General features: G+C 42.6%; 1 protein-coding gene across 1 annotated transcript in view; it reads left to right on the forward strand.

Annotated features, from left to right (window-relative positions):
• Nucleotides 1-1,105: 1,105 nt before the first annotated feature.
• The window catches only part of LOC144931256 (5'-AMP-activated protein kinase subunit gamma-1-like), a 48,426-nt gene continuing 28,186 nt past the window's right edge, over nt 1,106-21,345 (forward strand). The window contains exons 1-2 of the mRNA XM_078855066.1: nt 1,106-1,330; nt 8,110-8,196. Coding sequence (XP_078711192.1) covers nt 8,155-8,196 — 42 coding nt within the window. The 5' untranslated portion in view covers nt 1,106-1,330; nt 8,110-8,154. The remainder of the gene's footprint in view (nt 1,331-8,109; nt 8,197-21,345) is intronic.

A 21,345-nucleotide genomic window follows, 5' to 3' on the forward strand; every position in this document is an offset into this window, starting at 1 on the left:
ACGTCATATTTGAGGGGGGGTCTGACTTTTGTGACGCCGTGTGACGAGGGGGGGGGGTCAAAATCGTCAAATCGCGTGACGTCATTTATGGACGGCCCCTTTTGACATAACCCCATCGACCCCACGGCCTTCTAGGCGCGCGTAATTTCATTTGCAACTTTTCAATTACAAGCCAAGTGGACAGGGTTTAGACGTTCACTGTCTCATCAGCAAAGTAATTTGTTACTTAACACGATGGTGAGCTGCCAAACGATGGTAAGCTGCATAGTGTGCTGATCTTTAAAGGTGCATTTCAAAAATGTTGATACTCCTACTGATGCTCCTGCTGTTGTGGAGTGACTCATGCAGCCAGCTATGGCTACAGGGTTTGGTGGTACATGTTGTTTATTGTGAAATTCGGTCAGTTCCTATGATCACTGTTACATTGCTTATGGCTTTATTTTGGTGATTTCGAAAAAAAATTTGGTTTGTAGTACGCTTTAATCTAAGTTGTCTTGTGGTTGTTGTTGTTGTTTGACTTGCATCTCACTGGGATTTTTGCACAGCGTTGGTGTACGGTGGGGTTTTTTCTGGAAGACTTTGCAGTTTTTTCCCTGGATTTTTCTGTTTGCGCATAGTCACATAGTTACTTTAAGATGTTTTCTTGTTCATCTTTTTGTTTGTTGCGGTTGCACCCGATTCAAGTGCCGAATGGCTCACAGGGCTATACCAAATAAATGAAAAAACTGAAAAACAGAAGTTATAAACAAGGGGCCTTTACTTTGCCTTCCGTCCGATACGGGTGGGGGGGGGGTCCTGGTTCCTTTCGGAAGATGGTCGTCCCGACTCCCCCAGCGATCATCACGATCCATGTGGTTAAATAGCCCATAGGCGTCCACTGCACATGACATTTTTCATTTCCCCGTTGCCTTCTGCCAAACACACTGAAGTTAGTGGGTGGCACCAATCTCTGTCATAACATAATAGAGGTTTTAAATAAATAACTCAGCTTCCCCCTCCCATTGGAGGGACGCGCACGAGGGGCCCACCTACGCGGCTCAGCCAATCGGCAGGCGTCTAGGCGGGGTATTTAAAGCGGCGCAGGGGGCGGGGGGGGGAGCACGTGGTTCCGGGTACTCAGCCGAGCGTCTCCTCGCTTCGTGTCCGCAACTCCCTGGCCGCACCCCCCCCCCTCCCCAAGGGGTCATCGCCGACCAGAGAAGAGGACGAGCGGTCAGCACGGCGGTGTCTTCACCAGGGAGTGGACGTGCCACGGGACTCTTGACCGGCGATCAACGCTCGAGACCCTCCTCCTCCTCTCCACCCACCACCTCCTGCCTCGCTTGCACAGGTCACACATTGTACACCGACGATGCGCGCTGCCACCACGTGGCACCCCCCCCCCCCCAGACCTTGCACTTTGCAAAGTCTTACGCTGACAACTTTAATTTTACATTCGACAACAATGGATTGTATAGCATCTAAATTTAAATCGTATCTTAAGACCCCCTTACGAAAAACTGCATGAGGGTATAAGGTTGGGGTGGGTTGGGGGGAGGAACACGGAAGAGCAGAGGGCAGTAAACAGCCCTGAGCGAAGCAACCTGGGCCTAGCACCAACAACATCGAGAGCCACCACATGGCATCTTTAGGAGGGCCTAGATCCTATGCAGGGAAAGTCCAATTCTGCAACATTCAGTCTCGGCAAGCTCGCACCCTGCGCCTTGCACCGGCGTGTGTTACCTTCTAGCTGAACTTGGCATCGCCTTGCAACCAAGCTGAACGTTGTCTCAACTTACACCGCGAAACTCGCCCGTGGCTCCAGCTGGTGGTGGCACAACATCTGTCTGTGTGCGTTACAGGTAGGCCCGGCACATTGAGCTTTTTCTTTTTAATTCAAGCAACAGTTGTGGCAACTTTAGTCATTCGACGTGAGTACGCACTGCACTGACCAGCTCGTTAAAAAGTGTTTCCCGAGTAAAGGCCATTGAACCGAAATAGTTTTTTTCAAAGGCCACTTGGCTGCTCGTGTATGCAGAGAGCCCATGCAGCTGTCACTGTAGAATGATGCAGATAGAACCCATGATAATATAACGGAGTGGATCCTTGACTTTCGTAAAGGTCTGGCTGTTCACCAGCATTTGTTCAAGCAAGCGTGACCGCTCCTGAAGCACACTGTCGAAACCGGTCCAAAGTTTGCTTGTGTTGAACCATTGCTGATTGTATCATCATAATTTCATCCGTGCGGTAGGATGTATAAACATCGCATTTATATATTTTATGTGGAAGGTGTGTGTTTAGGAAGCGATAAGAATAGGTGTTCCCCTTTTTTCTGGCAACAAAACAGGTGAAGATGTTAAAACACCAAACTTAAACCTTTTGCAAGGAATCATGTCTATACGGGGTAGTATTTCTTGTGATCTCTCATTTACTTGATACAGCTGTCGTGGCTGTGACGGTTCCACATGAAGACTGAGGCTTGTGTTGCTTCCGAAACGTCGTGAATTTTTTAATTTGTTTTATTTAACTTTTATTAATTTAAATGTTTTACCTACGTGACTTTACCGAAATAAACCTAAGAGTATGAGTAATCATGTCTGTATCAACCACAGATACTTGTGGTCAAAATACAAACAAAAAACATGCTCTGACAGTATATGCATTGTCTTTGAAACTGATTGGTCCACACCAGAGACCGCTTTCTTTAGAGCCATGTCTCAAACAGTGTTAGACCAGAGGACGCCAAAAGGCGAACAGCACCAAGACAATGCCACTATCAGAGTAATGAGAGCTCGGGTTGAGCAGCTACATCATGGGACCTCCTTTGCCAGTACCAAAATATAAGACTAGGTTTTCCCCTTTTTTCTGGCAACATGATGTAGCTGCTCACCCCGAGTTGTCATTGTCCTAATAGTGCAATTGTCTTTGTGCTGTTCGCCTTTTGGCGTCCTCTGGTCTAACACTGTTTGAGACATGGCTCTAAAGAAAGCTGTCTCTGGTGTGGACCAATCCGTTTCAAAGACAATGCATATGCTGTCGGAGTGTTTTTTTGTTTGTATTCTGACCACGAGTATTGTGGTTGATACAGACATGATTCCTTGCAAAAGGTTTAAGTTTGGTGTTTTAACATCTTCACCTGTTTTGTTGCCAGAAAAAGGGGAAAACCTATTCTTATATTTTGACACTGGAAAAGGAGGTCCCATAATTTAGGAAGCTGCTTACGGTAGTTATTTTGCCTCGTATATGAAGTGGAGTTGGGTTAATTCTCAGCGGGTAATAGTATGTGCATGAAGTGAGGTGTAGAGTCGTTGCCATTTGGCATTAACGTTTATATTTTTCCTACATTGTCAAACGATTCGTTTTTAATGATCGTGTGACGGTGAGAGGTTTTGTTAATTAAATACCTTGTAATCGGATTGCATGTTAACAGTAATTTGCGTGGCATTTACCAAGAAGCATTGTGGTCACATCATTATGCAAGTTTGCCTTTGTGCACCTACAGTACACGTCTCTTGTTGCTCTCCAGAATCAGAAGTGTATTTACCAAGTAAAGCCCATTCACCTATATAGCGCATGTTTAAGGACAACTCAGCAAATCATGCCTCTACGTGAAATCGTATTGGTGGCCAGTGTAATCGGACCGCACTTGTTGCAGCCATGCAAATTTTTGGAAGCATAAAATGTTTTTTCATGGGCATTTGTTTTTGTTCCATGTGCTCCATGGGGCCATGCAGATTCCTATAGCAAGTGAGAGCAGCTTTTACATGTGGGAGGGATGAGACAGATTTTTTCAGTTATCTCGCATTTTAACCACGAGTAATGAACTCGATGTTGCGCCGTAGATAAATTGGACGGTTTACATCTAATGAATCACTCTTGCATTTAGTTAACCACAAGACATTTCTTATCCATTGAAGAGTCCCAAATGCAAGAATGAGTGTTTGCCGTGGTTTGTGCCCCACGGGGTAGATTTAACAACATAGGTGTGCAGTGCATGCACAAACACTTTTCTAGACCACCAGCTCCAAAGAACGAAATGTGGCTGCTTTGTCATTTAGACCACCAACTCTGAAAAAGTAGCATCCATCCTAACTCTTTTTAAGTTGATGGTCTTGATAATACTAAACTTTTGTCCATACATTAGTACTGTATATACCTTTCATGATAAATCTATTTGTTACCAACCTGAATTCATTTTTATCTTGCATTTAAACCCTGAATTATAATCACAGCATTGCTTATCGGTTCGATTTCAACTAATAAAAAATAGCTCAAGGAGCAGAAATGTCCTGTAGCGGCAATTGGAATTAAATTCATGTGCACACGTGCTCTGAAAGTTAAATGACCTTTTGGTCCATTCAGGCCACGCCACAAGGCCTGGTGCATCTGCACTGCTATTTGGCCTGTATAGGTCTCCATTGTGCAAATCACGGGAGTGATTAATGTGGTCACGAGTAGCATGCATATTTTCACGTCTTTGTGGCTCAATAAACATTCACGAAGTTTGTTTGGCAACCTGCCTTTTAACAGAGCCAGTTTGCACAGGATTAGTTCCTCGATTCACGCAGCTGACTTAAATAGTACATTTATACTGGTAGGAACCACCTGGTTCCACCAGCCCACAGGGGATTATTGTGTCCGTCCGTCGTGCATCCAAAAATGGGAGGGGTGGAGAGGGGAGGGGCTGGGTGGTGAGGGTGGGGCTGGGTGGTGAGGGTGGGGCTGGGTGGGAGAGGTGGGGCTGGGTGGGGAGGGGCTGGGTGGGGAGGAGCTGGTCACCCCGTGGTGCCCTTATAAAACTCAACGTTTAACCTACTCACGCCGGCTTGTGCCCGCCCTCACAGTCGGCCATATTTGGCCGACTGTGAGGGCGTTCCTACCAGCTCCCTCCACAAGAATGTGTTAAGCGTGAGGTATAGAATGCCCCGATGTGGTTCGGATGACAGTGGCGTTTTGTAAACATGAATCAAGCTATTTTTGGCTGTCACTTGTTTATTATAGATTGTGGTCATGCACCTTGGTATAAGTAATTAACATGTAACTTGTTTGCTGTATTTTGGAGAAGCTATCCCGAAGGAAAAAAATCCTATTCAATAAAATAATCCTGCCCTAGTTTAAATAACTGCTACAGATTCCTGCATTAGCTTGTGAAATATTTACATCCATGAGTGCTGATTAGTTTATCAAACTTGGTTTCAGAAAATGCCCTTCATACTGAAGCATCGTACCATAAACAAATGTTCTTTTTTATAGCGCAGGACTCCTTTTGAATTGTATATTTTATTGTTAGCATTTTCACTTCAATAAGCAACAGTAAACTGAGTCGCTTATAATTTTCCTGTGCACCTTTATAAAAATGTTCTTCTAAATACCTTCAAGAGAACGCGAAAGCAAATGCGTCATATTCATGGTTAAGGCGTATTTTGTTCACAAAGTATTTGCAAAGTAAAATTTGGGTCCATTTATTTAAGGTTGCAATTGGAATCTGTATCTGATGGATTAGATGACACTCATTTAACTTTGGGTTCCGGACATGAAGTTTTTTGTATTGGATATTTGGCTAGTCATATCAGCTGTGTATCTGTTACATAGGACAAACATAATTGTCTTTGTGATTTAACGTGTCAATGACAGCAATTGGGAAATTATCTATTCGGTATCTCTATCCAGAGCCTTCGCGTGATATCCGACAATTGTAGAATAACAATAAAAGAACACCCACTTCCAGACATCGGCTGCCCTGTTGCCCTGCTCTGTCAGCATTTACAGTTGTTGGGATTATTGAATGTCTTTTTCAGACAATTGCATGCTGATGAAGGGGACCGAGCACAATCTTGCCGCTCCTTGGCCCTCCGTTGCCACGTTGTTTTCCAGTGCAGGATCATTTGCGCCTCCGATTCGCACGGGTGGCTACGTATGGTGTGAAATAAGTTCAACATACAACAGAAGTGGGCTTGTGGTCGTGTGGAGTATGAAGCATTCTTTTTAAATATTCTTGGTTCTTTTGGTAAAGTCATGTAGAAGGAAAATAATAAAAGAATATGAATATAAAACAATAAAAATTCTCAGGACGTTTTGATTGCAACACAAGCAATCATCATCAGGTGTGAAATCCACAGCAAGAAAATTTTCTTCTCTTGCTGTGGATTTCACACCTGATGATGATTGCTTGTGTTGCAGTCGAAACGTCGTGAGAATTTTTATTGTTTTATATTTATATTATTTTATTATTTCCCTTCTACGTGACTTTACCGAAAGAAGTAAGAATATGAATCTCTGCAGTCACGAAAGCTTTAAATAAAAATTCTTTTAGATGTTGATTTTTTTGCAAAAATAATGCAAACTATGATTTATATAGCAATGGAAGAAACGTTGCAGTAAGTATTGGAGGATATCTCTATTTCCAGTTCAAATCCTGGGTCAGATCGCCATAGCCCTTCATTGCTACTGGATCAATACAATATTTTGATGGGTAGTCTAGTGGTTGTCCGATGGAATAACTTTCCCCACCATAGCAATGTGGGTTCTTTGTTATTTTCCGACAGACCTGTTCTTCGCCTGAGGACTGCTGCTTGCGTTGTGGCCGAAACGTCGTGAGAATTGTATTTTATGATTTATTTTTATAATTTTATTATTTCTCTTCTACGTGACTTAACCGAATGAAGCAAGAAGGTTTATATACTGTTTTACAATAAAAAGTTAAGATGCTGTTTCTCAACCGGTAATTTTGAGAATTCCCTCAAGTTAATATTGGATGCTTAGTCAGCTCGTGGTAGTCCTGGCACTTGGAATTTTTAAAGAACTTCGTAAAGTTGCTGTCAACTCCCCCCTCTGTTTTTATACCGTGGGGTAGTCTTGTGTGCAAGCTTATTTTAACGGACACATCACGCGTCCCACTTTTTTGTGCCGGCCCTCGGCGCATCACAGATACAAAGATCCGTATAAAGTTTATTCGGCTGCATAGTTTGCTTTTTTCGTGTAATCTTTTCTAGTTGGACGGAATGCCTACTCCTGTATGACGATGCCTCCTTTCCTGGGGGAGGGTTGGGTGCAGGCAGAGTTAGTAGAGGGCAATGGCACGATGTTGAGTGCCACAAAATTCTGGCATTGAGCCAAGCATGTGCAAATACAATTGGCCTGTGTTGTGGAACGTTGTCCTGTCCCGGCTCCCCCGGGGCAGTTCCTCGGTCAGGCTCATGTGCATGGCCGACTTGTGGAATTATCTCTTTTGGCAGTAGGTGTGATTTTATGTTTTCAGACTAGCCCGTGTGGACATGTGTGTCCACAACTGGGAGCGGTAGTGTAGGGGTTAGAGCGCTGCGCTACGAACCCAGCGGCACGTGTTTGATTCATGCTCACGACCAGCAACAGTGGCGACATATTTGAACCCTTCGGTCTCAAATGCATACCTTGTGTGGTGTGTAAACATCACCACTGGGGGAGGCCAATGCAGTCGGGCGTGGTGCTGGCCACCCACCCCCTCGTGTACCGTGCCAGCCTTCATAGGTGCTCACAGCACTTGCCCCAACATTCAGTTGAAGGATGTGTGTACGTATTTGTTCTTTGTTTGGTCATTTTGCAGCTTCCGTTGCATGTTGTATTTAGTGTGTAATGTACGGTATTGTGGTTCTTTGTCTTTTGTGCGGTGTGAAGTATGATATTTGTGGTTTAAGTGTGTGTTACGGTGTGGTGTGGATATATACGCCCGCGTGTGTGTGGGGGTATAGTATTTGTTCAGGTGTGTTATGGATTTGTGGAATGGTTTGAAATATGTATCTATACACTCTGTATGAGTGCATCACATTTTCCCCAACAATGTGTATACTGTATTGTAATAAGAGTACTGTATACACTCTTATTTTAGTAGAAGACGTATGCAGTCGCTACATGTAAAGTTTACCCCCAAAGATTCTATTATATCCATCCTTTTACTTAGCAACATGGCGTTGAAGCCTGTGTGAACTGGTGTACATGCAATTGCTACGCACTAGTCTGAAATGTACATTGAATTGCATGTTATGGTAGATTCCAAGGTGTTTTTGTGACATTGTTGTGGTTTTTATGTGTTTTTTTTTTTGCTCTGAACTGTGGCTCCGTGCTGAAGTGTTCGGTGTGATTTCTCTTCTGCAGGTGTTGCTACCGTTAGAGTGCGGCCGGCAGCGAGCGACTCTAACCATGGCCGAGTCCGAGTACGTTCTGGAGGAGGAGCTCTCGAAGGTTCGTACCTGGTGAACAGTTCAGATGCCAGCTCCGCCAATGCAGCTGCATCGTGCCTCCAATGTGACCTCAACATGGGCTCGGTTGGCTTGACACCCCAGAAATCCTGCCTCCCTAAGTAGGATTTGTATTTGTTCCTTGCCCTAAGTATTTAAAGCAATACAGGGTAACATAATTACTGTTTTTAGTGAGAGGAAGGTTTTTGGATTTTGTTTATATGAAACGTTTTATGAAATTAAATTAGCAATGGGCCACAGTTAATCTTAGCCGTAGGCCAACTGGAGTGTGTGTGAATACAATAATATAACTTGTGCATTGTCTGATCTCACAATGACACAATGTTGTCGCAACGCACTTTTCTGATAATATTCCCTAGAGTGACGAAGCATATTTTGTTTATGTGGTGATCAGGCCACCATTGCCACGTAAATAATTATAAAGCTGCTGTGTTGCCCTCGATACTGACATTGCTAAAGTTCTGTAACGCAACGGTTAAAGCTGTACGATTTCACTTGTTTTTAAATAGTTGCTTAGTGATGTTCCATTATGTTGGTGAGCAATATATTTTTTTTAAACCTCTGCCAATTGACTTGTGAATCTGATGTATGTGTGAGCGACTTCTGACACACCTCTAGTAGAAGACTTCTTATTTATTAAGAGCACACAGGGCGATACACTTCGTAAAGCGGCTAAACCTAGGCTGTCCAAACACGCAGCCCATCTCTGTGCTGCGCTACGCTGGCTGGTTGACGAGCGTAGCGGCGGCGACCGAGCTGGTCTTGCAGAAGAACAGCCACGTGGTCGATGACGATGGCAGCGACGCAACCAGGACCCAGACCCCACACTAACAGCCCCCAAGCTCTGGTTCGGTGCTCCTTATATCTGCCTGGCGTGGCCAAGCTCCACCTCTAGCCACGCCTCCTTTCTAGAACCTACTCGACCCTTCGGGATGGTTCCCGGAGCTTCTTGACTGATTCCACCCTTAACCTTTTCCCCAGATATGCCTCTTCATAATAAGGCATTATGTAATGCAGCTATAACCATAATTACCCTTTCAGGCTGGCAGGTGCCACCCTGTCATTCCATATGTATTACCTCCACTGTAATTGATATTCTGTAGTGCAAGTGATCCTGAGATGCATGCCATCAATAATCCTTTAGTGTAATATAGTCAGAAATTGAATATATATAGCCATGTTAATGTATGTCATGTTAATACATTTTAATAATTATTTTTTAATGGTTAACATCTAGTTTAAATCGTATTGGTTGTTGCTGTTAGATAATAACACATTAGAAGGCAGCTCGGGTGACTGTTATTTTGACTTCCTGGACTGATTGATAAACAAATTACTTAATTTGTATGTGAGATTGTCCATCAACTTGGCTGTGAGCTGAAACAATAATTCGTAAGTTAAATGCTTGTACACCTGACAATTTAACTTTTTTGAATGTTGGGTAGGCCTGGGTCTTAACATAAATTTGGCAAGTTATGTGGCCTAACCTAAAATCTGTTAGGAATCCTAATATTGGCTACAAAAACTGTTAAGGTGGATCATAGTCGGTTAGAATTAATTGACACCCAGTGACTTGGGTTCATTTCCCATCTCTGCACATTTTAATAAAAAAGAAGAAAATACATTTGTGAATCCGGACTGGGGCCTCTTGATTACCTTTGCTTTAATACCTAAAATGGAGTGGTAGGCTGCCTTGTGGGCAGCAGAGGGTAGTCCAGCTGCGTCGCCAACACGCACGGGCTGGCGTGAACGGTCATATAACTCCCATGGTGTGGGGAGGTGCTCCTTCCAGTAGTTTGGCCAAGGGCTGTACATGTGTCGGGCAGGACTTGGGAGACAACAATTGTGGAGGCACCTTTTCTTAACACGCCATCTCGACTACACACACTCGATATAACACTAGCCAACTAGGATCGACCACGCTAACTAAGGTAGCTGGCAGGCTATCTAGCAACGCGATGACGACCACTGACAGACGGCAATGGCGATGAGACTGTGCCATACCTTCCTGCAGTTCCGTTCAGATGACGTATATGTACATATATGTATGTCATCAGAACATTATTGAAGAAGAACTGTACGTCATTAGTTTGGTTCATTGGACACGGTTAGTCGAGTTCCTGTTTCAGTTCATACACTCACGAGTGACATGACATGTAATTTCTATGCCTGTAACTAAAAGTTTAAATTCCTGTCCCATCCCATCAGGTTCCCCCCCCATCCCATACCTTCCCATGAGCTTCTGACTGCTGGCAGAGATAACGTGATGGCAGGCAATGGCATACACTATTGCACTGTTTTTTTATCTTGAGAGTTAAGGGAAAGTTGGCAGTGGTGTACAAGCATAAATCAAAGCCTCCAGATGTATTATTAATACTGGAAGCCTTTCATAATATCACTTTCACATCACACGGCCACCCAAAGAAATCTTGTAGTATCACTGATTATATAATTATGAATGTACAGAGGACTACTGTACTGATATTATTCGGGCTTGTTCATAAACTTTAAATTTGTTATCGTATAACATTACTGACTTATATGGCCAATAATAGTGAATTAATGTGGGAACCTTTGCGCTGGTTATTATACCCTCGTATCTTTACTTAATACCTTTTTTAACAAAACGGTTGAGTTTTACCATCACATAAAACATTGGTTCAATTCCATAGACCTCATGGACTATTGAGGCAAGCGTTTGCAAGTGTTCACCAAGGACAGGAATGGGGTTGCCAGCATCGCGTACGATCCCAATCATCTCCACAGCGCCGGTGTTCACAAACATCGCATCAGTTACTCCTCTTCGGCAGCATTGATCCATGGGAGACTAAGTCCACTTTAGCAATGCCAACTGCCAATGCTGTGTGGCAAGGAAGTTAAGAGGCCGGTCGTTGGGACGTCAAGCACAGCGCCGTTGCGTCCTCCTACATGTGTACATCTACTACCTCTGCATGCTTGTGCAAGCCGGCTTTATAAAGAGCAGGCTCAAAAGGACATGAGCATCCTCAAGATGGTATTTAGTCCAATTTACTGGAAGAGAATCCTGCAAGGTATTTCAAGACGTGTTATTGTCCAGTTGCACACGAAGCACTATTGCTGTCTAGACGAGGATGTCCTTTGCCACTATCACTACTGCAATGATACATTACATTGGAAAAGCAGCTGTCAGTATTATGTTTTTAGTATGGCTTTTATTGCTTTCTTCATTGTGTTATGGTTGGATAAAAAAAAAAAATCCCTTACCCCCCCCCCCAATTTAAGTTTATATTGTCAACTTTGCCCTACTAATGTATGACATAGTAACAGGTTTTTACCCTTTTAACTGGTACAAAATCTGACACACGAAGAATTAACTTTACACATTTTACACCACACGAAAGGGAGTCTGGGTGGGGTTGGAGTGAGGTGGCTCTTCGTAACCCCTTGCCACGCTGCTGTGAGGCCATGGGAGGTATGCACTGCATTAGAGGCCTGAGTGGGTGTGATATGGGCCGTGTCGGGTTTCTGCTGCATGTCGTGTCCCTGTGTCAGTTTGTGAATAACACCGGGTCAACATGCACTGCTGTTGTCTTGCAGTGATGTGGGCACCATTACAGATTTGAGGGAGTTGTTGTCGTGCTTAGAGTAGTGGAGTGTCGGTGTGGGCGAGCTCGTGCACAGGAACAGGGTTATTCCTGTATCAAAGTGCATAGTTGAAACCAATTGAGTTAACTTCCACACAACTGGTCAAAAGTCATCTTTTCTTATACCGGTATACTCGACATGCCGAACAAGCTAAGCAGGATTTTGGCCAACACCACTTGACATGTTTGGGGGCGCCCATCCCCAGAGAAATGGCATTCCCTTAATGGCTCGGTCGGCACATTGTGTGTTTCAAAGAGAATTTGGTGTTCACCTATAAGAACGTGTGGATCCTCATCAAAGTAATTGTATTTTATTACGAACATTTGTCGAACAGTATTGACATTATGGTTTAGAACAGAACACATGGAAGAGCAGCCAGGTGCTCGATAAGCTTATGAGAAGTTGACAGCTGTAGCTAAAAGTAACTAATAAAATATTTACCACTGATACTTCAAGTTTGCACTGTATGATCTCTATACAACACTTTATTTTCTAAAAGACTGAGTGATGAACAGAACAAACAAATAGGAGGGAAGTTCTGAAAGGGAAACTGTCAGAACGATAATATTGAGGCCTAAAGTGTGCAGGTTAAAGGGATACGCAATGGGCATCCATCGGCCATAACCTACATGTTTTGCGTAATATAAGAGGGCATTGAATGCCAAAACCAAATAAAATAATACGAGCATTGAAACTGCCCAAGTAATTAAAACGAAAAAATACCGTACATTGCAGGAGTAACTGAAACTCGCCAGATGTTTGGAAAAACAAATCATCCGAGTCAGATTTGGCATGGTACATAAAATACAGAATTGAAAATCTGGTACAAAATATGTATTACCGAAGCTATCAACAGAAGGTGTGTACAGGGTTAACTGCAAGTTGATAAATGTTATGTTGGGAAAACAGGACGAATGATCAGCACGGGACTAAAAGAACATCAGAGAAATATTAAATTCTCCAAAATACAACTGTCAACAGTAGCAGAACACGCTTGCCAACAAGGACACTCAATTGATTTTGATAATGTTGAAGTTCTGTGCAAAACTAGCTACTACTGGCCAAGACTAATTATAGAATCTATCGAAATTGAAAGAAATAAAAATAACTTTAACAATTCGGATAGCTACCGTCTTAGTGCTGCGCGGAAGCGAATCATCAAATAATACATTATTTAAATGTATGCCTACAAAGGGCAGCGTACTTCAATAGGGATTACCGTTGGTAGGGATATTTTAATAAACACAATAGACAGAAAGGACAAGTTCAAAAGGCTTGCATAATGCACATGCATAATGTACGTTGCCTCAGTAATCCCCCCCCCCCCCACATGGTGCAAGAGCGCAGAAGGGTGGTCAACACATTTACGCCTCTATATAAGGAACGAACCGGTTAGACTTCTCCACAAATCTGGCTATCGCCTGATGAAGCTCGTTGTAATTACTGGCAGAACATCGTACTCTGTTTGTAAATGTTGTGGCTTGGCTCTCCAACACACCGGTGTTGCTGTACTAGTGACGGATTGGCCACGTTCTGTTTACGTGACAACCCTTACTAGATGGCTGTGGCGGGTTTTAACGACACATTTATATATTTACACGATCTAACCCAAAAAAACTCTATTATGGAATGCAAGTGACATGTTTTATTTAGACATTTTTGCCTAATGTGTAATTGTTCACCCATGAGTCCACCAGCATATTTGGGGAAAACACTCAAAGGCAAACTACTCGTGGTTCCATGAAGCTGTCGATAACATTGGTTTGTCAGAACTCTTGGTATCATCTCCTGATGGTCCTGAAAATGCCCATTGGTCGTATGCTTGCCACTTTTTTTTCTCTCCAGCCATAAACACATTTGCAGCTGTTATAGGTTATTACACACCAGGAAACTACAACTGTAGTCTATTGATATTTTTCGGTCAACGCCATTTTTTTGCTTAAATTTAGTTCTGAGACATGGTGTCCTTTGGCTCATGTTTTTTTCTTGAGACAATTCATTATACCTTCCTCTGCAAACGTGTGATAGGATAGCGCATGTAGGTGATGTGATTTTCATGGGCGTTTTGGTTGCATGTGCTCACGAGTCTGGGGCTTCTAATGAGGCTTGGAGAAGTGTGGGAGGAGAAGGTGCCATCGTGGGGCAATGTCTTTGTGTGCTTTCTGCTCTGGTGGCTTAAGGTGCCAGGTGGCTGTCACTGGGTCTTGATTTGTGCAAGTGAGACGATTTGCACCTGCAAGATTGTTGTCGGAACATGTCCATTTAATAACACAAGTATTTTAAACCACTAACTTAAACAGAATTTGTTCATAAAATATCCTATTGTGAATCCTAAGTGGGTTTCGGTCAGATCAGTGTGGCTGTGGAGAAGAACCGGTTCTCCTGGTGTCATCTCTCTGGCCATGCTCTCTGAACCTAAAATTTGAGAGCAGGCCAAAGGGTGAGGCTTTGAAACATAAATACTTTGGGTGGGGCGGACTCTCCTTTAAAAAAAAATGTTAACTTGTTCGGTTAGTTTTGAACATGTTGGGGTATATGGTCAGAATTAACAGCCTCGTGTAAAATGTTTGTTTTGTTAAAGAAAGACACAAACTAAAATCGTAAAAATTTAAATAATACATGCATAGGCTACGTGTCCCAGGCTGTTTGATATAGTTATGAACCCTCTTTAATGCGCGAGGAACCTCTCGTGAATACTTGCTTGTTGGGTTCAGATGGCAGGGTGACGCAGTGTGCCCCTCCCAACAAGAAATTCCTGGGTTCTGTTCCCTACTCTGGCACCAATCTGTGCAGAGTTTGTATATTCTCCCCTTGTTTTTCATCGGTTTCCTCTAGCTTTCCAGTTTCCTCCCATAGCTAAAAGCGTGCAATGTTACCGGCATTGGCCAAATATCCCAATGCTAGCAACATCGCCCCCACTACAAACAACATTTGCATTACCCTCCTGAAAAGTCTTGCAACTCTGAGGCTTTCCTGGGAAAACAAGCATAACAATAATTTGTGTTCCTTCCAAACCATATACGAGGGACATATCAACCACCCAGCTTCGCTTGACCCCTGCTGGCATGTTTTTTCTGTGTGGTTAAATCACAGACGACATCCACGGAGCTTCAACACCACGAACTCGCAGCTTCGCTGATACAACGATGGCAACGGGGGGTTATCCTAAGGTTGCCAAAATAGTGTTTTGGTATTGGGAAAAGGGATATCGTTTGCTGCACATTATCAATTGGGTGGTGGTATGCCTGGTGTCAGGCTTGCAGTGGGGGTGACTGTTGTGGCCTCCTATATAAGGGATCTGTTTGTCATCATGGAGAAAGCTGCCTATGGTTTTCTGTTTCGATGGCTCTCTTCACCTGCCTGACAGTAGGTTAACGACTGTGTCGCACCCCCTTCCCATCCCCAAATGACGAATTGTTACGATTCAATCGCTATTCAATTCAACAGGTCCCTGCGGGGTGGGCTGGTAGGAACGAATAACCAAAGAATATAAACATAATGTATTATTACACTTGTTTAGCCAGGAAAGCCTCACTGAGTGTAAAGGTTTTTGTAGGGTCCTGCCAAGTGTTTGCAGTAGGGGGCGATGTTGCTACACCTAATCGGACATCGGACGGACGGACGGATGGACGGACGATATAATTTTTAATTGAAATGTTTTAATTAAAAACTATCTCAGGGAATTAAAAAACTATCTCAGGCAATTACAAGGGAATGTTACACTTGTTTAGCCAGGAAAGCCTCACTGAGTCTAAAGGTTTTTGTAGGGTCCTGCCAAGTGTTTGCAGTAGGGAGCGATGTTGCTACACCTAATCGGACGGACGATATAATCTATTGTAGGCTCGTTCACTTCGTTCCTACCAGTATAAATTTATTTTTAGCTCTCTCCATTCCCTTGTATTATTTTTCTTACAGTTTTGTCATCTGTGTTAGCCTTATTCTGGTTCCATAATGTGTTTTTTTTTATTTCAATAAATAGATTATCGTGCACAATTTGATGCCCAGTATGGATGCTATATTGTGAACATTGGCAATATTGTGCCCATACTTTTGCCTGGTGGTCACTTCAGTATTGCAATTTCTTAGTCGAGTGTTGGCAACGAATGGTGTTAAACTTGCTTATAAGTACAGTATAATACTGTCTGGCCATTGTGTGTTAAATGCATAATGATTAAAGTGCAAAAACATTTGGTTTTGTGGGTTATTGTGAACATTCTTTTTTAAGAGCTCCTTTGCATCACCGCAGCCTAAAGCCTACAGCTAGGCCTAAAGCCTATAACTAGGCCCCAAACTCTCCCTTCGTATCGTACCCCCGCATGTGTGAAAGGGAGTTAATGTTTAACAATGTTACATTCCCTGATGTTTTTAAATAGAAACATTTACATTTAAAGCTTTTACATTAATAATTAAAACATTTAAATTAATAATTAACTCACAGCGGCCTACAGCTAGGCCTAAAGCCTAGAACTAGGCCTCAAACTCTCCCTTCGTCTTAATTTGGGAGCTTTCGTGACTGCAGGAATTATTCTTTGGTTCTTTTCGGTTAAGTCACGTCTAAAAGTAAAATAATAAATCAAAATAGAACAACACATTACAACGTTTCGATTGCAACACAAGCAATCATCATCAGGCATAAAAGAAATAGCAACAAAAATCTAACTAGAAAACTATAGACCGACATACAAGCAGACAGACATCACAACGGCACACATAGAGAGGAGTATACAGGCACACGAAAATTAAATAACCTAGTAAAATATTGAAATGTGATGTAATACAACACAGAGAGTCGGTTAACACACAATTAACGCATGGCCTGGTTGACTACGTGTTTCAAAATTTGCTAAGTTAGAATTTTAAGTGTGAGCAACAAATATCTAACTAGAAAACTATAGACAGACATACAAGCAGACAGACATCACAACGGCACACAGAGAGAGGACACAAATCGGCTGTGTGAGCAACAAAAATTGCATCACATTTCAATATTTTACTAGGTTATTTAATTTTCGTGTGCCTGTATACTCCTCTCTATGTGTGCCGTTGTGATGTCTGTCTGCTTGTATGTCGGTCTATAGTTTTCTAGTTAGATTTTTGTTGCTATTTCTTTTATGCCTGATGATGATTGCTTGTGTTGCAATCGAAACGTCGTAATGTGTTGTTCTATTTTGATTTATTATTTTATTTTTAGACGTGACTTAACCGAAAAGAACCAAAGAATAATTCCTGCAGTTACGAAAGCTCCCAAATTAAGATTGAACCACTTCTACGGGGAAGTTTTAAACTTATCCTTTTTTCTTTCTGGCTATTTGTTCTCTCTGCCTGTGTCCTCTCCTTGAAATTTCACACTTAAAATTCTAACTTAGCAAATTTTGAAACATGTAATAAACCAGGCTATGCGTTAATTGTGTAACCGACTTTCTGTGTTGTATTACATCACATTTCGATAATTTACTAGGTTATTTAATTTTCGTGTGCTTGTCTCCTAATTTTCAGGCTTGCCTCCCGTGCCGCGTTTGTCCTAATTTTCAGGTTTGCCTCCCGTGCCGCGTCTATCATCTCACTTACAATAGGAGTACGTTGGCGTGCACCCATTGATCTCCCCGCCCTCTCCCTCCCCTCGTCCCCTCCCCCTCCTCTCTATATTTAAGGGACCGTCACAGAAACGACCATCTCTTTGTGCCGATTTGTGTCCTCTCTCTGTGTGCCGTTGTGATGTCTGTCTGCTTGTATGTCTGTCTATAGTTTTCTAGTTAGATATTTGTTGCTCACACTTAAAATTCTAACTTGGCAAATTTTGAAACACGTAGTCAACCAGGCCATGCGTTAATTGTGTGTTAACCGACTCTCTGTGTTGTATTACATCACATTTCAATATTTTACTAGGTTATTTAATTTTCGTGTGCCTGTATACTCCTCTCTGTGTGCCGTTGTGATGTCTGTCTGCTTGTATGTCGGTCTATAGTTTTCTAGTTAGATTTTTGTTGCTATTTCTTTTATGCCTGATGATGATTGCTTGTGTTGCAATCGAAACGTCGTAATGTGTTGTTCTATTTTGATTTATTATTTTATTTTTAGACGTGACTTAACCGAAAAGAACCAAAGAATAACTCTCCCTTCGTATCGTCCGATTAGGTGTAGCAACATCGCCCCCTACTGCAAACACTTGGCAGGACCCTACAAAAACCTTTAGACTGAGTGAGGCTTTCCTGGCTTAACAAGTGTAATAATACATTATGTTTATATTCTTTGGTTATTCGTTCCTACCAGCCCACCCCGCAGGGACCTGATTTTTGACAAATTGCTTCAAATTGAGGCATGACCTTGAAGACTTCACAGGGGGTCAACGCCATTCATAAAAGGCTATCCTTTGTGGCATCGGTCCCCTTGCACACACTGCCCGTATGCTGCCCTCTTGTGTCAGTTAACCTAAAACTGTAATGTTTTATTAGATTATTTTAAATGGATTTTGCTTGAAGTAAGTATGGGCATGTTCTTGTTCGGTTCTTAATGTAGTGTGGATTGAGCTGCTGTTGCGATGGCCATCCTCTTCATGACATTCTTGTTAACAGGATCCTTTATTCCCACTGGTATATTCCTGGCCAAGCCATTTTAATTCAACGTAGGTGAAACACCCATGAGATGTGCATTTATCACTATAATACTACTGCGGCCAAATTCTTTGTTCCGACTCGTGTGTAGCACTGAGGTGAGATTCGTTTTTGAGCTAATGTATGATGCCTCGATCTTGCACGGAGGAAGGAAGGCCAAGCCCAGTTTATTGATTGCAACAATGCTAATGGAACTTCCTTTAGAGCGCTGTGGAAAACACTGCTCGTGCATGGATCCGCACCTTCCTGTGTGCGCCCGGCAGAAGCTGCACTGATCGGCCAGTGTGCGGTGCACTGCCCGTAGTTGCATAGAATCGTGTATGGGGTGCTACTTAAAATTGTATTTATTATTTACAGGCGCTGTGCGATGCTTTTCACTTTCTGCTCTGATGCTAATTACTCGCTTGAAAATAAAAAGTAGGTTGTATCTGAGCTTGGCTTTCCACTTTGAAAAATATAAAAATATGGGTGTTGTGGTGGACCATATTGTGACTTTTTCAGCTCTAATCTGTCATAGATAATTTATGTGAATTCAGCTTTTTGGAGGACAGCCATGGTTTTGTGTTCCATACCTTAACGGTTCTAAATAATCTTTGTTTTATTTTGCTCATCTTAAATTGACTACTGTAATGCACGGTGCTGTTTTTTTGGGTCCCAATTGAAATGTTTACAAATTTTGTTAAACTGAAACCCTTATTTTTGCAAGTGCAAAAATGGGATTACATGTTCACCACTCCTGAAGGAATTTCTTTCCCCATTTGAAAGAGAAGTACATGTAAAATCCTCTTGCTAACCTCTACAAGGCTCCCTATATAGCAAGTACGTTTTTGATTTGAACATATCTTGTTGCCCATCCCAAAAAAACACACGTGAACGAGAACACTCAATAACATGACAGACCTGGCTACATGACCATTTTTTTTACCCTACTTCATGTTTACACGGAGGGGTGCTTAGATCAGCAAATAGCTTGCAGCTTCCACATGAGCAGTTTTGTTTCCTCATCAGCAATGTATATGTTTGCTGGAACATGTGCCTTAAGTGTCACCAGATGAAACCTTTTTACTTATTTCAGACCTTATTTAAAATGCCAAACACCTGGTATGGTAATACGATTTACATCGTTTTGCCGATGCGTCGCACTTGTATTATTACTGTGCCATGACTTGAATTGCGTCGTCTCAACCTCGACTTGTGGCTGACGGCATCATCCAGCCTTTCTCGTATCTGTCGCCTCGGCCTTCGCCTCCGCCTACCCTGTGAATTGCTTTGAGTTGACATCGTTTCGATATTCGTTGCACATTTCAGCAACGCATCGCCAAACGTAAACCGGGGTATTACTGTACCACTGTTTTCACCAAAATCTTTAGGTTATGTATTTGATCATTTTTCGATTTAAAGCTTTCGTGACTGCAGGGATTCATCTTCTTGGTTCTTTCGGTAAAGTCACGTAGAAGGGAAGTAATACACTAATAAAAATAAAACATCATATTTTATTATGTTTTATTTTCATTAGAAGATGTATTTGATCATGTTGATGCTTATGGGGTGAAGTGTTTTGGATTATGCTATCTGTGTGGGGTTTCAATGTTCAAACCCTTTTAGCACCCCTCTGCTGCAAAGGTATGAGGCACTGTATGCATAATATAACTGCGATTTAATGAGACATGGGCAAGGTACTTGTATCCCTTCAATCGATCATGCCTTTGTTTTTGCCCAGTTATTTCATTCCTGCCCCCCCCCCCCCCGTGTGCAGTGCCGGCCTTCATAGGTGCTTGCTCACAGCACTTGCACCAACAGTCTGTTCAGGCTCGACAGGGAAATCCTTTGTCTTTCTAATTAACATCTGCATTTTTGTCTTCGTGGGGGAAGTATATGGTTCTTTCTGATTGGCTGCAGAGAATAACAGTGGTGTCCTCGCCTAGTTTGTGTCTGAGAGGTTCTGGGAGGAGTTTTTGCTTACTCCAGTTAAATTGGAGGGTAATGTGTGTGCGCGCCAACCCTCATGGGGGAAATTTACTCGTTACATAAACAATACAGAACCCTATCATACACAAGTGTTTAACTTGGCGAGGTTTTTTTTGGATCCTTCGGGAATGTAACTTTATTATTCTGTGAGCTTTTATTCAAAGGCTGGTGTTAGCCTGTCTTATGATCGATGTTGGTTCACTGTCTTTCATGTTCATTATAGATTTGCATTCTTTTGGCATTTCGCATTTTCAAAGAATCTTCAAATATTTAGTTTTCATTAGAAAAAAAATCTAGTTTTGAGTGGCCGTGTTTTTTTTTACTCTGGCAGTCGGCACAGTTCATCCTGGTGCATGAAAGTGATATTCTGGCACCACAAGTCGTGGGGAGTACACGGTGCCAGTGGTTCGCATGCAGAGAGGGCTTCTTGCTGCCCCGTGCCTGACGATTGTTGGCGTAATGAGCACAGGTTGTAATCTTGGCCAGGCTGTTTTGTGGGTTTGCGTTCCTCGGCTACTTGCGCAACGTGGCTTGGCGCCAGCCACCGCAGCCCCCCCACCTGCATGGTGCAATGTCGTGGCTATAGGTGCCTCCCGAGGGCTGGCCGGAGTCGTCGTGTTTCTGGCAGCAACTGAGCGTCTGTTTTGGCTACGAACTATGGCAGAGAAACCTGGTAGATGTGATATCCTGAACCCAAATAAACACCCTATTGTTGTGAAATCGTTTCTCTGGAGAGGGTGTTGGATATAATATGAAATGTTATCGAATTTTGTAAGAATAGAAATGAAGAGGGGGGCGCGATATTCATTTGCATAAGTATTGTATAATAATGATGGTGATGTGGTTCCTGAAAGTGGTATTTTCTGCAAGTGTTTTTTGCTGCAAACAACCATTCTGCAAGTGCTCACAAATTAAATAATATTTTCTGC

The sequence above is a fragment of the Lampetra fluviatilis genome, chromosome 1, assembly GCF_964198595.1.
Source record: "Lampetra fluviatilis chromosome 1, kcLamFluv1.1, whole genome shotgun sequence".
Classification (NCBI taxonomy): Eukaryota; Metazoa; Chordata; class Hyperoartia; order Petromyzontiformes; family Petromyzontidae; genus Lampetra; species Lampetra fluviatilis.